At 35.2% G+C, this 17,422-nt stretch overlaps 1 protein-coding gene and 1 long non-coding RNA gene across 2 annotated transcripts in view; both read left to right on the plus strand.

Annotated features, from left to right (window-relative positions):
• Nucleotides 1-3,753, plus strand: part of LOC123246194 (calmodulin-2/4-like) — a 20,880-nt gene extending 17,127 nt beyond the window's left edge. The window contains exons 5-7 of the mRNA XM_044675131.1: nt 450-503; nt 1,217-1,321; nt 3,692-3,753. Of these exons, the coding sequence (XP_044531066.1) occupies nt 450-503; nt 1,217-1,321; nt 3,692-3,753 (221 nt within the window). The remainder of the gene's footprint in view (nt 1-449; nt 504-1,216; nt 1,322-3,691) is intronic.
• A 1,535-nt stretch (nt 3,754-5,288) lies between these two features.
• Nucleotides 5,289-15,786, plus strand: LOC123245365. The gene is made up of 3 exons (XR_006506111.1): nt 5,289-5,348; nt 14,808-14,861; nt 15,740-15,786. It is a non-coding gene; the product is annotated as an uncharacterized LOC123245365 (long non-coding RNA).
• The last annotated feature ends 1,636 nt before the right edge of the window (nt 15,787-17,422 follow it).

Consider the following 17,422-nt stretch of genomic DNA (forward strand, 5'->3'; position numbering starts at 1 on the left):
GCCAACTGAAAACACAACCCATTTCCACAACAGTGCTCTATATTATCTCCTCTAAAATGGTTCTCAAGTCAAGAGCTTTTGAAATAATACCTATCAGAAGCAAAGCTATTCTCATTTGGTGGAGCAATGAAAGAACAGGTCACTCTTTATGGGATAGCTTTATACAATGATGAACTGTGTGCTACTATTCTTTTTTTTTTCATAAAAATTTTACCTTCCGTCTTGGAGTCAATACTATGTATTGCTCCAAGGGAGAAGAGTGGTAAAGACAGGCAGTCAGGGTCAAGTGACTTGACCAGGGTCACACAGCTGGGAAGTGTCTGAGCCCAGATTTGAACCTAGGACCTCATGTCTCTAGGCCTGGCTCTAAATCCACTGAGCTACCCAGCTGCCCCTTGTGTGCTACTATTCTAATTCCTCTGTGACCTGAATTGTGCCTTGTTTTACAGCCAATGAAAAGGTGAATAAGAAGAATATAATGAATGCTATGCAGAATATCAGTGGTGAGTGAGAAACGTTTATTTCTTCTTAATGATTATAATGTGATTTCTACCATACCTCTAATATATTGATCCAGCGTTTTTGCCTCATGACCTGTAATTCTTTATCTACAGCCAGGCTATAGAAAGCAATTCACCACATTCTGTGACTATTGAGAACTTCAAACCACTTATCCAAAAGGCTGGAGATGAGATGTCTGCTTTGCCATAAAGCATTCATTAGGCTTTACCAATTCATTCCTCACTGGACTTTGAATATATGATCTTCCTAGCTTTCCCAATGGCTCCACATGTGTGTCCTTAGGAATGGTTTCTGTGCCTTTGGAAAAGCATTTCAGGAATATTTGAAAAGTATTTTATAAATATAAATTGCCATTTGTATTATCTCACCCTCAATCAGTTGGGAATGATGAATCCATTTCTAAAATTTTTGTGGTCTTTATACTATATTTGACTCTTTGGCATAATTTCATAGTTTTCTTATTTGTCTCCTACCTTACACTGTGAACTGATTGATAACAGGCACAGTGCTTTTGATCATCTTTTCATTCCCAGCATTTCACACACTGCCTGGCACATAGGAATGACTTAATAAGTGCTTATACTGGCTTGATTTGGCTTTGAATTTTCAGTATTTAGTACAGTTAATAACACATGAAGTAAGGATTGAATAAATTCTGGCATGATTATGTTCTTCAATTTTCTTCTTTCTGAAGGAGGGAATGTTGATGTTAACAAACTGGACCAGGTTCTGGGAAATCTGGGGATCAAACTCACAGATAAAGAAATTGAGGAGCTATTGAGTAACCTGCCAGTTGATGGTGAGCATTTCTTGTGCTTTTGTATGCTTTGGAGAAAATATTATATTACAAGCTATTTAAAAATTAGCATGCAAGCTAAAAGATTATTAAACAACATCTACAACTCAGCTTAGGTTCATGATGTAGAAAAAGAAAATGAGATCCTCACTTAAGCCCTTCTGACCAGTTGTCAGGGCATATAAATATTGAATATCTATAAAGAATACATACATCATAATGTATGAAGGAATATTATCTCTTACTGAACTTTCAAGTTACAAGTTTCCCAGAATGCCACTCACTACAAACACAGGAATGGAAGATTCCTTACTCCCTCCTGAACAGCCTAGTGGCCATTTTTAAGGAGTAGAGTCCAATGTGACTGTCATCACTGAATTTTAACCAGACAGATGAAATTTTATAATACTGAATTTGCAGTCAAGAAAACCTGAACTCAAATCTTGCTTTAGACACTTACTGGTATGCTTCAAGGCAACTTATGGTCTCCACATAACCTTTGTTTTCTCATATATACAAGAAGGGATGTCTACAACATAAAGTTGTGTCTACCCCTTATATATATATATATATACTTATTTTAAATATAGAATGGGAAACCTTAAAGTAGAATAAATTCTGATCATTATTGTGATTTTAAAAGATCTATCTTTTCCATGGTCCAAATAGGCAATGCCTATCTAAGTCTATTTTTTCATCTTCCTTTAGCCCCCCCAAAAAATCATCATCAACATCATCATCTAGTGGCCAAACTACTCATGATGATTCCATATGCTCATTGCCTAATTGGTTTTTCATATTAGACCACTGATGATTTGCTGTCATGGCCTTTAAATATTTACCTGACCATGGTAATGGAAGATGTAGATATTACAAGCAATTTAAAAATTAGCATGCAAGTGAAAAGATTTTTAAAAAACATCTATCACTCAGCTGAGATTCATGATCTCAGAAAAAGAAAATGGGATCCTCAGCTAAGCCCTTCTGACTATTTGTCAGGGCATATGAATATTGAATATTTCAAGAATTCATGACCATGGCATTGTGAGTATCCTTCATCACCACATTTTTTAAACCCTTTCTCATTTCTTAGGCAACCTTTGAGAGTTGCTATTGGCCAAAATAACAAATGTGGATCCTTTAATCTAAATTAAATTGAAACCTGGAAATACACAATTTTAATGTGGTTGGACAGAGGCAAGAAACTAGAGGGAGAAAGAGAATGAACAAGTCTTGCCAATTGGTTAGATGCAGAGAAGGGTAGAAAGGATAGAAATGAGGATGACACTGGTGGTATCCATACCCATAACACTGAACTCACAGGGTTCTTATGAGAGTTAAATGAGATATTTATATAAAGTGTTTGATATAATTAAAAAGCATGAATGAATGTCATTGATCGCATGTTTGCTTGAATTAGCAAAAGCTTATTATTTAGTTAAATGTTTCAGTTTCTGAGCCCACTAAAAAGGAATTGGTCTCCAAAAGAAGCCATACTATTTAAACTGAAATTATTTAAATGGTATTTAAACTTAACATTTTTATAATAAAACTATTTATGTTTCCTCAGAGAAAATATAGCTTACACAGCTAACTAGACAAAGTCAATATGCAAAGATACATTAAAATAGTAGCCACATTCAAGAAAATAGCATCAGAATATTGAAAGAAAAAAACTAGTTTTTCTTGTCTTTGTATTATCAAAAAAAATGGGAGTTTCCTAGATCACAGAATCATATTTTGTCCCTGCTGGGAAAGGATATGGAGATCACCTAGTCAGGGACTTTCATTTTACAGAGAAGAATGTTGAGACTAATTGATATGAAGGGGTCAATTCTTTTCCAATGCTTAAATAAAATGTCTGATTCCAAGTCCTTCTGATAGCCCTTCTGATAGCAAAGAGAAAGGAAGCTCTCTGAATGATTGTGATATAGTATATATAGGACTTCACACAGAGTCAGGAACATCAGAATTAAATACCATACACATGTACTAAGTTTAGAACCCAAGCCAAGGCATGTAACCACCCTCAGGCTCAGTTTTATTAACTGTTATAAAAATAAGACTTCCTCACTACCAGGGTTGTTGTGAGGATAAAATGAGTTAATATTTTTGAAGTATTTGGCAAATCTTAAAGCACTAGGTAAATTCTGATTACTATTATTATCCTCTCTTTACAGATTGAGAGCTTTCTTCATCCCTTAACATTTTCTTATGAATTAATCTATATAAAAATTAGATAAAATCCCAAGAATCCCTGAATTCAGAGAAAACTGCTCAATTCCTCTGATTTATCTCAGAATATAATGAAATGCTTTTTTAGTGAGGTTCTTCTTCACTAGATCTCTTTCTAACATATGCCTTCTCTTATAGATGGTGGAAAGGTTGACCTCAAAGAAGTTATCGATAATGCAAAAACTATTCAAGGTGAGTAAGAAGTGAAAAGTCAGGTAACATCTCAACATTTTTCACATGAATCCATGAGAAGGAAGCATGGTAGAGTGGATAGAAATAGAGCCCTAGGAGGACCAGGATTCAAATTCTCCCCCTGACACTCACTTGCTCGTCAAGTTATGTTCGTCTTGGGAAGTTCTCTAACAGTACATATTACAAATATTTCTGAAACTGTATACACTGATATAATTAATTGGCAAATATTTAGTAAGTTCCTACTACATTTCTTCTAAACCCTGGAGATACAAACACAAAAACAATGAAATACTCTCAATTCACAATGAATTGAAAGACAACATGTACATATATAAATATGTACTGATTGAATAAGAAATAATTAGGGAAGGGGAGGCTCTACAACTGGGAACATCAGGAAAACTCCCTAATAGGAAACAAATTCTGGTTCATCGCAAAGTAAAAAAGGGACTCTGTAGTATATATAAGGAGAGCATGAGAAACAGCCAATAATATAATATAAAAACAGGAAATGGAAGACCATGTGTGAGGAACAGAAATGGGCAGGGAAAGTGAGGAGAGAGGAGTTCATGTGTTTGATTCAGGAGAAATACGGAAATGCTTATTGGCCATTGAGAGATGGCCAATAGATTTGTGCTTTGAAACTATCACTTAGGCTGCTATGTGGAAGATAAATTGGAGGGGGAAGAGGATCTTGATTCTAGGGAACAGATTAAAATAAATTATACAGTTTCTTCAAGGAAGAGATGGAGGATCAATTGAGCTAAGTATGGGGCAGTATGAGTAGAGAAAAAAATGAATAGATATGAGAATAGTTATCAAGATAGAAATCTCAATGTTACACAAAAGATTGGGTATGGGGATCTGGAAGAGAGGGGGAATGGGTGTCAGTAATACAGGATAACAATTTTGAAAGTACCATTTGTGGATGAATGTGTTACATGATTATTACTCTATTTAAATCTCCTTTCAGATTTGCTAAGTAGAGCTACTCTCCAGGCTCTTTGTGGCAAGACTTCAATTTGCTGGAATGTAATCTCTCTCTTCATGTTTCACTTTTCCTCTTGTTGAGACATGTACCAGATTCTAGGTCTTCAAGTCTAAGATTAAAATTTTGTAGGAAGGCATTTTGGTGAGTCAAAACCACTGGGATAAAGGGAAAGAAAACCAAACACTACTTATCAGTCAGACCAATGTAGGATAAGTTACCAAAGACTTTTCCACTGTTGACCAGACAAAGGCCTAATATTCATTTAGAATTCCTCAGTTTAAGGCTTTTTAGTCTAGCATAGTCCCTGAACCAGGAAGATGTAATATCTGTTTCTGAATTCATAAGTGATTTTCCCAGCATGATTGGGTTCATCTCAATGGCTAACTCTGTTCTTCTTGCTGAAATTGAAGCTGATGGACACAGGAATAGGTACTATCTTTCACATGCTGGAGTCATTAAATATACCTCACATTCATATCATTCACCACTCTCATCTTTTATAAACAGAAAATGTTGATGTTCAAAACCTGGAAGACTTTCTGAAGGACATGGGGATCAAACTCACAGAAGAGGAACAGAAAGATCTCCTGGAACACCTTCCAGTTGGTGGTGAGTTTTCCAGATTCCACTGTGGCTGTCTGGGGAACTTGGGCTTAACATTGTGAAAATTATAATATAACTATATAAAGGAAGGTGTTTCTCACTTCTCCCTAGGCTGGAGTGCTTCACTCTGAGGGCAATTAGTGAAAAATCATACCATTTTAACAACTTAGATGCCTAAGTAATGATAAAGAGAAAGGGGAGGATATAAAATGAAAAGAAATTAATAGACTAGAATAAAAGCAAAGGAAATGTGTAGGGGAGGATAGAAGAGAGCTTACTTACTTACAAGGGGTTGGGGACTCTGGACTAAAAGAGGAGAAAGGAGTATGACAGGAAACTGAAGCAAAAATTGCTCAATTTATTTGTCTCCAGGCAGAGGGATAGAGGAGGTATTGACCATGAGAGGACACTTCACATTCTCTATAATGTTTCAGTATTACCACCCCACCCCCTAAGAAATACAGGCAACAAGTTCCTGTCATATAATTAGATTATGGAAAGCAGGCAAGGCTAAACTCTGCTGCTCTGGCCAACCAGGAAATAATCAGTAACTGTCTTCTTTCCATATAAGAATTCACAGTGTTTCCTAGTTTATCTAAATCTTGACTGGGCTATTGTTAAAAGGTACCTGAGACTCCTCTTAAGAGGAAATGTGTTGTAAATAGAAAGTAGGACCTGATTGGGAATAACTCAAGAACTAAGATCCAAATCACAGTTTTGTTATTAATCTTCCAGGGTAGCACCTGAAGAATCTTTGTTTCTCTACCTTCTTAAATGCAGTTAAGCATTATAGACATATGGGCGTTTGTGAATAAATGAAATAAAAAATGATAGAGTACCAATGGCAATAAGGTAACAAAGTGGTACTGTGGATCAAGTATTATGTTGTGGAATCAGGCAGTCTCTGTGACCCTGGACAAGTCACTAGACCTCTCCCAAACTCAGTTTATTCATCCGTAAAATAGAAACAATAATAGCACTTGCAGCTCAGGATCATGATGAGTCTAAAATGTTTTAATATTTGGAAAGCACTTTACAACTAAATCAGTCATAGTCACATAATACTTAAATGCCTTGAAGAGGCAAAGAACAATTTGGTTGAGTTCAATAATCATACATCCATAGGCAACAAAAGATACATGCTTTAATGGAACATGTGGTCATCTTTCATTCTAGAATTTAGTATAAATATTCAGAATGAGGAAAAAATAGACACCTGAAAATTGTAGACTGCACAGAACCTTCTTGATTTTGTATGTAGAGCAAGTGTGTTTGAAGAAAAGAATTGATAAGTGTAGGGTTGGAAAGCACCAAAGACCATTGAAAAAATGAAATTTTATATTTTCTGGGTTAAAAAAGACTCATGATTGATGTAAAAATAATCACTGAATTGCTTTAAACAGTAAGTCCAATACCACATCAAGAAAAAGATTATAATATACAAATATGTGGTATCTTCTTATAATATTCTGAATATGACACTTCAAATATCAAGAATATCTAAAATAGAAAAATCAAGAGTACAATAGTGAGAAAGTTATGGCATAGAATTGAAACAGTTCAATTCTGAATTATTAAATAGGTAAAAAACAATGCAAATGAAAAAATAGGCATGAAAAATGACATGGATGGCAATTAAAAGCCATCTATGTTTAACCACTTTAAATCTAATGCCTCATTACCAAATACCAAAATAATCCAGTAAGTAATTTTGTTAGTCAATGTTTGGCTCATATACCAAGTAAAGAAATATAGCAACACTAGTTTAGGATGGCAACACTCATTTTAGTTAGTAAACTTGTTGGTAAAATTTCATAGAAAGAGAGGATGCATATATATGCATATATATACAAAATCAATATTGTATCATAAAGTACAGAAAAATTGTTTAAAGTTAAACTATTTTAAATTAAACCTTGTGATGTGATATCTAGGCAATAAAGTGGATAGGGGACCATTCATGGAGTCAAGAGAACATGGGTTTAAATCTGGCCTCAGATACTTCTTAGCTTCCTGAACCCTGGGCAAGTCACTTAACTCTAATAGACTAGGCCTTGCTGATCTTCTGTTTTAGAATTAATACTAATTGGGGGCAGCTGGGTAGCTCAGTAGATTGAGAGCCAGGCCTAGAGATGGAAGGTCCTAGGTTCAAATCCGGCCTCAGACACTTCCCAGCTGTGTGACCCTGGGCAAGTCACTTGACCCCCATTGCCTACCCTTACCTCTCTTCCACCTATAAGTCAATACACAGAAGTTAAGGGTTTAAAAAAAAAAGAATTAATACTAATTGATATTAGTACACAAGGTAAAGGTTGAAAAAACAAAAACCCGTATAAGTTTATAGAAGTGATAAAAATCTCATTCAAAGAAGACAAAAATTTAAAAAGTTGCCCACTTGGACCTGGTGAGGATTATACACCTTTGGCCTGAAGAAGACACAAGAGTGGCATTGCTGATCTATATATAGGTATCCCAAAGTCTTTGTGTAATTTTAAGCTCCAATAGCATTAAACTATCACAAGGCTTTGGTCTATATAGGTACCTGTATTGAAAACATCTTTGAAATAGAAAGATATGAAGGGGAAAATATGAGATCTTATTAATGCTAAATGAAAGATGACTGAGAAGACAAAAGCAGTCACTGATTCATATGCCTTTTCTTCCACCAATATAAAATATTTACATGAGTCTTCTCTACATAATCCAACAGCATCCTTGATGAGAGTGTTAGTGAGGAACAAACAGATGACTACAAGAGATGTTCAACAACAGACTACATTAGTTGGTTATTTTATAGTTCATTTAAAGACAGATAAAACATAAGATCCCATTTTGTTTATTTCCGGGTTATGAAAAAAGTATTTGATTCAGTAAAGCAAAGGAACATCTTGGTATCTCTTTTCTAATGTGTTTTCTCCATCCCTATATTAACATCAATCAAGATTCCTTGCAAAAGAAATAAATTTGTTCAATGAGCCTCTCATCACACAAATAGAGCATGTGAGTCAGAAAACAAGGATATGTATCATCACAATGGTATTCAGTACAGTGATAAAAGAAGATCTGGTAGAGAGTTGAAGTTGAATGGGATTTCTTGGTGGATGGTTTCATCCAACAGGTAGAGTGATATTTGGGGACATTTTCATGGTTTCATCAAAACCTGAAATATTGCTGAGTCTCCTGGAAGAGCTCTATAACCACTCAAGAGTTTGACCACGCACACAGAAAAGACCAAGTAGATGAGGAATATCCATTACATACATCATGACATGCCTTTATGCCATAAGACTATAGAACTTGCCACTGAGTGTGTATATCTAGGACAAAGAGTAAAAAAGAACCATTTCTTCCCAGAGTTAAAGAAGGAGGTAGGCTAGTTTGCCTTTGAGAAATGTAAGGCTGACTTCATTGTACTATGTTTCTCATAAAAACAAGTCTTTTAAAACTAACATTTTGCCACTCTTATGCTTCTAGTCAGTTATGGAATATATCAATCCTCAAAAATTAAAAATTATATGATACAGAAGAGAATTCAGTGGTGCATGGATGGGTGTTACCAAACAATAGCATATAATTAATGGGGAACTTTGGAAAAATGGAGCAAAATATAATGATCACATGTTAATTTTTAGAGGTTAAAAAATCCATAAGCAGAGTGGTCCAGTGCTTACAATGTCAAGACTGGGAAAAGATTCTCCCAACACAGTGAGTGCAAATTTCTGGGAAGAGAAGGACAAAAGTAACAGAAACTAAAGAAGCATGGATACATTGCTCATATATTTGGAGCTAGGAGATCTTAGAGGTCATCAGATCTAACCTCATTTTAAAGATAATGAGACCCATAGAGGTTAAGTGTTTTCTCTGAGGTCACTAAGCTTGTAATCAAATATGGAATAGTTGAAACCCAAATCTCAAGATAAAGGTTAGCACTGTGCCATCTTCAGCAAGAAAGGAAAGTCCCAAATAGATATCTTTGAACATTTTTTAGCAATTCTTTATAACGAGACTCTGCCTGGGGAAGCATTGCTGTTTAAATGGATGTTTTCTTTTGGGGCAACAAATAGGGCTACAGTATTATTAGAAATAGATGGCCTTTCATTGTAAAATCACAGTAAATCAAGAATATCCATTGTCCACTTTATTATTTCATGTCGTTCTACTGATTGCAATGTAATTCTGCTTTTCGCAATTTAAAAAATTGAATAAATACAGAATAGGAAAAAATATTGACATTTATAATTGATGTGAAAATTTATTTAGAAAGCCATCAAGATTAAACAAAAAATTATTTGAAACAATTTCAGCAAAGTAGAAAAATATAAAATAAAGCCACACAAATTTTCAAACCTTATATATATTACCAACAAAACTAAATAGTAAGACACAAAAAAATGGTATTCTATTAAAAATGACTACAGAATTATAAAATACTTGGGAATCCAGCTACTAAGACAGAAAGAAATTTTGTGTATAGAACTACTAAAACACCCTCTATAGAAATACAGTATTAAATAAATAAAGGGATGCGAATTGGCTCATGTGTCAGCCATGTCAATATAAAAATGGCAATACTAGCTAAATCAATCAAATTATTCAGAAAATTTGGAGAGGATCTTGGAAGAATGTTATGTTAATGCACTCCTGGTGAAACAATTGTTCTAAACATTCTGGAAAACAATTGGGGACTATGGTCAAAGGAATCAGTGGAGTTTTCATTCTGATAGACCTATTTATATAGATAATTGCTTTATGTCCTTTAGGAGCTCAGAGAAAGACATAAAGGGCTCATAAGTACAAAATAAAAATATTGGAGCAACTAAGTAGCACAATAAATTGAAGACCAGGACTAGAGTTGGGAAGACCTGGGGTCCAGGCTGGCTTCATACACATCCTGCCTGTCTGACACTGAGCAGCTCACTTAACTCCAATTGCCCGGCCCTTGTTTTTTACTTCTATCTTAGAATTGAAACTAAGACAGAAGGTAAGGGTTAAGAAAAATGATTAGAAGCTCCCTCTAGGATAATAAAGAACTGGAAGTCTATAGGTTTTGTGTGAATTGGGGAATGCCTAAGGCAATTATCATATATAAATGTAGTAGAATATTATTGCTCCTTAACAAACTAGACATGGGAGAGCTTCAGAGAAACATGAGAAGACTTTTATGAACTGAGGGGTCTGAGCAGAATCCAAAAAACAATTTATAAAATGATTAAAACATAGACAAAGTAAAGACTTAAAATTTGAGCTCTGACTTGAGAAGACTGGTGATGAATTAAATTCTCAGCTCTTACCAGAGAAATTTTACACTAGAGGTAAAAACAAGAGATTTATTTTCAGATGTACCCAGTGTGTGGATATGCATTTCTTGTTATCATTTTTCTTTATCAGAAGCTAAGGTTCTTATTAGGTATAGAAGGATGACAGATATAGGGAGGTAAAAGAAGTAGGGATCGTGATGCAAGAATAAAGAATAAAAGTATGAAAACAGCATCAGTGAAAGATACAATACAATATAATATGCAGATGAGAAGGGAAGTTCAGAAAAAGTCATAGAGAGAAACACAATGTTGTTGGAACTAGCTTGTTAAATTTATAGTTTCTAAAACAAGTTATATATTGCAAAGATTCATNACAGGTAGAGTGATATTTGGGGACATTTTCATGGTTTCATCAAAACCCGAAATATTGCTGAGTCTCCTGGAAGAGCTCTATAACCACTCAAGAGTTTGTCTAGACCACGCACACAGAAAAGACCAAGTAGATGAGGAATATCCATTACATACATCATGACATGCCTTTATGTCATAAGACTATAGAACTTGTCCCTGAGTGTGTATATCTAGGACAAAGAATAAAAAAGGACCATTTATTCCCAGAGTTAAAGAGGAGGTAGGCTAGTTCTACTTTGAGAAATGTAAGGCTGACTTCATTGTACTACATTTCTCATAAAAACAAGTCTTTTAAAACTAACATTTGACCACTCTTATGCTTCTAGTCAGTTATGGAATATATCAATCCTTAAAAATTAAAAATTATATCATTCAGAAGAGAATAGAGAGGAGTGCTTGGGTCGGTGTTACCAAGCAACAGCATACAATCAATGGGAAACTTTGAAAAAATGGAGCAAAACATGGCGATCCCATGTCAAGTTTTAGAGTTTAACAAATCAATAAACAGAGTAGTTCAGTACTCACGATGTCAAGAAAGGGAAAAGGAACTCCAAGCACATTGAGTGATTACCACTTTCACAAATTTCTGGGAGGAGAAGGACAAAAGTCACAGAAGCTATGGAAGTATGGATGTATTGCTAATATATTTGGCCCTATAAGAGATCTTAGAGGTCATCAGATCTAACTCATTTTATAGATAATGAAACTGAAACCCATGGAGGTTAAGTGTTTTCTCTGAGGTCACAAAGCTTATAATCAAATACGGCATCACTGAAAATCTCAAGCTAAAAGGTTAGCACTGTGCCATCTGCAACAAGACAGGAAACTTCCAAATATATATCTTTAAACATGTTTCAGCGACTCTTTATAAGGAGACTCTCACTAAGGAATCAATTCTTTTCAAAAGGATGTGTTCTTATTTGGCAACAAATAGGATTATAATAGAATTAGAAATAATTGGCCATTCACTGAAAAATCACAGTAAATCAAGAATATCCATTCTCACCTTCATTATTTTATGTCGTTTCTACTGATTGCAATGTAATTCCACTTTTTGTAATTAAAAAAATTGAGTAAGTGCAGAATAGGAAAAAGATTATTGACATTTACAATTGATATGAAAATTTATTTAAACAACCATCAAAATTCAACAAAAATAAATTGAAACAATTTCAGCAAAATAGAAAAATATAAAATAGAGCCACACAAATTTTCAAACTTTATGTATAATTACTAATAAAACTCAATAGGAAGAGACAAAAAATGGTATTCTATTAAAAATGTCAACAGAATTAAGTATTTTGGAATCCATCTACTAAGACAGAAAGAAATTATGTGCATAGAACTACTAAAACACCCTCTATAGAAATACAGTATTAAATAAATAAAGGGATGTGAATTGGCTCATGTGTCAGCCATGTCAATATAAAAATGGCAATACTACCTAAATCAATAAAATTATTCAGAAAATTTGGAGAGGACCTTGGAAGAATGTTATGTTAATACACTCCTAGTGAAACAATTATTCCAAACATTCTGGAAAACAATTGGGGACTAAGGTCAAAGGAATCAGTGGAGTTTTCATTTTGTTAGACTCATTTATATGGCTATTTTATGTCCTTTAGGAGCTTAGAGAAAGACATAAAGGGCTCATGAGTGCAAAATAAAAATATTGGAGCAGCTAAGTAGCACAATAAATTGAAGACCAGGACTAGAGTTGGGAAGACCTGGGTTCCAGTCTGTCTTCAGACACGTCCTGCCTATCTGACACTGAGCAGCTCACTTAACTCCAATTGCCAAGCACTTGCTGTACTTCTGTCTTAGAGTTGAAACTAAGACAGAAGGTAAGGGTTAACAAAAATGGCTAGAAGCTCCCTCTACATTAATAAAGAATTGAAAAGTCTATAGGTTTATATGAATTGGGGAATGGATAAGACAATTATCATATATAAATGTAATAGAATATGATTGCACCATAACACCATAACAAATTGGACATAGAAGAGCTTCAGAGAAACATGAGAAGACTTTTATGAACTGATCCTGAGGGGACTGAGCAGAATCCAAAAAGCAATTTATAAAATGATTAGAAAAGAAACAAAAGCAACTGTGAAAGATTTAAAATTTGAGCTCTGACTTGAGAAAACTCGTGATAAATTAAATTCTCAACCCTTACCAGAAAAATTTTAGACTAGAGATAAAGAAAAGGCACATATTTTTACATGTACCTAGGGTGTAGATATGTTTTTTTTTAATTTTTTTTTAAACCCTTAACTTCTGTGTATTGACTTATAGGTGGAAGAGTGGTAAGGGTAGGCAATGGGGGTCAAGTGACTTGCCCAGGGTCACACAGCTGGGAAGTGTCTGAGGCCGGATTTGAACCTAGGACCTCCTGTCTCTAGGCCTGGCTCTCAATCCACTGAGCTACCCAGCTGCCCCCTATGTTTTTCTTGATATTATTTTTCTTTATCATAAGCTAAGGTTCTTATTAGGAGTAAAAGTGTGAGTTATAGGGAGGGGGAAATGTAGGAATCATGATGCAAGGAAAAAAAGGATAAAAGTATGAAAACCGCCTCAATGAAAGATGTAAAACAATATGAATTATGGGAACCTGTCCCAGCAGTCTAATTATCTTGGGGCAGGACAGTTAAGCAAAAACAGAATGAGAACTCCAAGAGAAGTAGTAAGCTTGCAGAAATCTGTTCTGATCTGCCATCTGCTGACTAATTTTCATACCCTTTTCATAAGATTACATCAATGCTGGCATGAATTCCATTCCCACCATACATCTTTTCTTAGAGGCAATGTGTTAGGTGTGTTTGATGTATCTCTTGTGCCCAGTGGTAGGAAAGTACAGGCTTTTTCATAGGAGACAATTTCTCCATATTTCATTCATTGTTCTTTTATGTGTACTGTACTGAATCAGGGAGGGGGGAAACTTGGAGACTATTCTGTCCTGTTTTTTCAGGCACCTGTGTATATGAATCTAAGTTAGAGTTTTAAAATCTTTAACATTAACATTATATGCTGGTTTGTTGTGAAGTGACTTCTAGGGGAATTTCTGTATTACTGCATCTAAGGGTGGGAATTTCCTAGGAGTTATAGGGGACCTGTAGGGGGCTCTATTATTAGCCTGTATTGTTTTTCTGTGTTTCCCTGGAGCTGAGTAAGGATATTGATTACAATAATTCCAATAAAAGGGAATGTTAGTGAGAAAAGAGGCACATAGGGGAATTTGAATGGAATTATCATCCTTCTGTCACCTGCTATGCAGGGTTCCAGAACTCGTTCTAGGCTGTGTGAACATCATAAGCTTTGATGGCTTCCTGCATATGCAGAAGAGAAGGGAGATCAAAAAAAGTCATAGAGAAACACAATGTTGGAACTAGCTTGTTAAATTTATACTTTCTAAAAACAAGTTATATATTACAAAGATTCGTAGTTTCACCTACTAAAAAACAGCCTGTTTCCACACAAGTGCTCTTTTCTATGTCCTTTAAAATAGTTCTTGATACAAGAGCTTATGAAATAACTACTAGAAGTAAAGCTGTTCTCTGCAATAAACCTTCATTCACTACAGTGGATTGAGTTATACAAAGTCAGAAACATCCATATTCAGGAAAGGAATGGATTGATCTCCTTTGGATCACTTTCTTTTTCTTCACTTCACATTTGGTGGGAGGAAGGAAGGAATAGAACAGTATTTACAGGCTAGCTTTCAAAATGATAAACTTTGTGCTACTATTATAATTCTATATTACTTCCTCTGTGACCTGAATTGTGCTTTGTTTTACAGCCAGTGGGAAAGTGAATAAGAAGAATGTAATGAATGCTGTGCAGAATCTTGGTGGTGAGTGAGAAACTGTTTTATTTCTTCTTAGTGATTATAATATGGCTGCTAACATCCCTCCAATTCACTGATTCAGGGTTTCTGCCTCATGACCAATTTCTTTTGTACAGCCAGCCTGGAGAAGGCAATTCACCAGATTCTGTGACTATTGAGAACTTCAAATTCCTTCACATAATCCATCAGGCTTGATTAATCATTCTTTACACTATGCTCTAGAACAGGGGTCGGCAATGTATGGCTCTTTCTGCAGGCGCCATAAAGTCATTTTTTTTTCAGTCACTGTTACAGGAGTGCACACTGTGAGCACTGTATGGCTCTCACGAAATTACATTTTTAAAAATGTGTTGTTTATGGCTCTCACGGCCGAAAAGGTTGCTGACCCCTGCTCTAGAAGCTTCTCCAGGATCACTTAGACCACAATTACGGGAACAAGTCATATTCATAGCTCTCCCAATTATGCTCAATGTGTGTCCTTAGAGATTGTTGCTGGGCCATTGGAAAAACATTTGAAGAGTATATTTGAAAAGTATTCTATAAATATGAATTGTCACTGATACTATCTAACCCTCAAACAGCTAGTAATCATAAATCCACTCATGAAATTCTTTGTAAAGAAACTTTGCATGATTTGTGACTCTTTGACACAATTTCATAATTTTCTCATTTGTCTCCCTCATAATTTGAGCTGATCCAGGGCAGAGGCAGTACATTTGATTTGTCTTTTTACTTAACAAAGTGCTTTGCACAGAGGAAGAACTTAAATGGTTGTTGACTAGAGTTGGCCTCAAATACCCACAGTTTAGCACAGTGAATGAAATAAAATGAGGGTTTAATGAATGCTTCAATTATTATATTCTTCAATTTTCATCTTTTTGAAGGAGGGAATGTTGATGTTAGCAAACTGGACAAGGTTCTGGGAAACCTGGGGATGAAACTTACAGATAAAGAAATTGAGAAACTATTGAATAACCTGCCAATTGATGGTGAGCATTTCTTGAGCCTTTGTATATGTTTGGGAAAACTTTGATTTCCTGTCTGAGAATGTTTAAAAGGACACTTACTGAATTCACATGAAAAGATAGCAATTCATATAGAGAAATCCCATTATAATGCATAAAGGAATATTATCTCGGACTGAACCTTCAAGTCACAAGATTTCCAGAATGCTATTAAATACAAGAACAGAGACGAAAGATTCCTTACTCCCTCCTGAGCAGCATAGTGGCCATCTTTAAAGAAAAAGGTCCAGTGTGACAGTCATCAGGGGATTCTAATCAGTCAGATGAAATTTTCTAGTGCTGGATAATGGAGCCAAGAAGATTTAATCTCCAATCCTGTTTTAGAGACTTACTGGTATGATCACAAATAAGTCACATGTCCTCCCTTAACCTTTCTTCTCTAATCTGTACAGTGGGGATAGTAATGTATCTGCTATATAAGACTGTTGAACAGTCAAACTGGAAAAAAATATATATATTAATTTATGGGGTTTATATTATATAATATGTTATATATTTTATATATACATATATGAAATATACAGGTCTGGAAACCAAAAGGTACATTAAATTCTAACCATGATCATTATATATATTTTTAAAACCATTACCTTCCACCATAGAATCGATACTATGTACTATGCATATATAGGAAGGGCTAGGCAATAGGGGTTAAGTGACTTATACAGGGTGACACAGCTCGAAGTGTCTGACATGATTATTATTTTTTATTTAAATATTTTATTTATTTAGAAAAATTTTCCATGGTTACATTATTCTTGTTTTTACTTTCCCCTTCACCACCACCCCTATATCCAACGCACATGTCCACTGGTTTTAACATGTGTGATCAATCAAGACTTATTTACATATTATTGATAGTTGCATTGGTGTGGTCGTTTCGGGTCTACATCCCCAACCATGTCTGCATCAACCTGTGTGTTCAAGTGGTTGTTTTCCTTCTGTGTTTCCACTCCTGTAGTTCTTCTTCTGAATGTGGGTAGCATCTTTACCATAAGTCTCTCAGAATTGTCCTGGGTCATTGCTTTGCTGCCAGTACAGAAGTCCATTACATTCGATTTTACCACAGTGTATCAGTCTCTGTGTAAAATGTTCTGGCTCTGCTCCTTTCACTCTGCATCAATTCCTGGAGGTCTTTCCACTTCACATGGAATTCCTCCAGTTTATTATTCCTTTGAGCACAATAGTATTCCATCACCAGCACATATCACAATTTGTTCAGTCATTCCCCAATTGAAGGACATACCCTCGTTTTCCAGTTTTTTGCCACAACAAATAGCGTGGCTATAAATATTTTTGTACAAGTCTGTTTGTCTATGGTCTCTTTGGGGTACAAACCCAGCAATGCTATACCTGGATCGAAAGGGCAGGCAGTCCTTTAGAGCTCTTTAGGCATAGTTCCAAATTGCCATCCAGAATGACTGGATCAGTTCACAACTCCACCAGCAATGCATTAATGTCCCAATTTTGCCACATCCCCTCCAACATTCATTACATGATTATTATTTTAAAAGATCCATGTTTTCATTGATGTGAGTATCC

Source organism: Gracilinanus agilis, chromosome 4 (genome assembly GCF_016433145.1).
Source record: "Gracilinanus agilis isolate LMUSP501 chromosome 4, AgileGrace, whole genome shotgun sequence".
NCBI lineage: Eukaryota > Metazoa > Chordata > Mammalia > Didelphimorphia > Didelphidae > Gracilinanus > Gracilinanus agilis.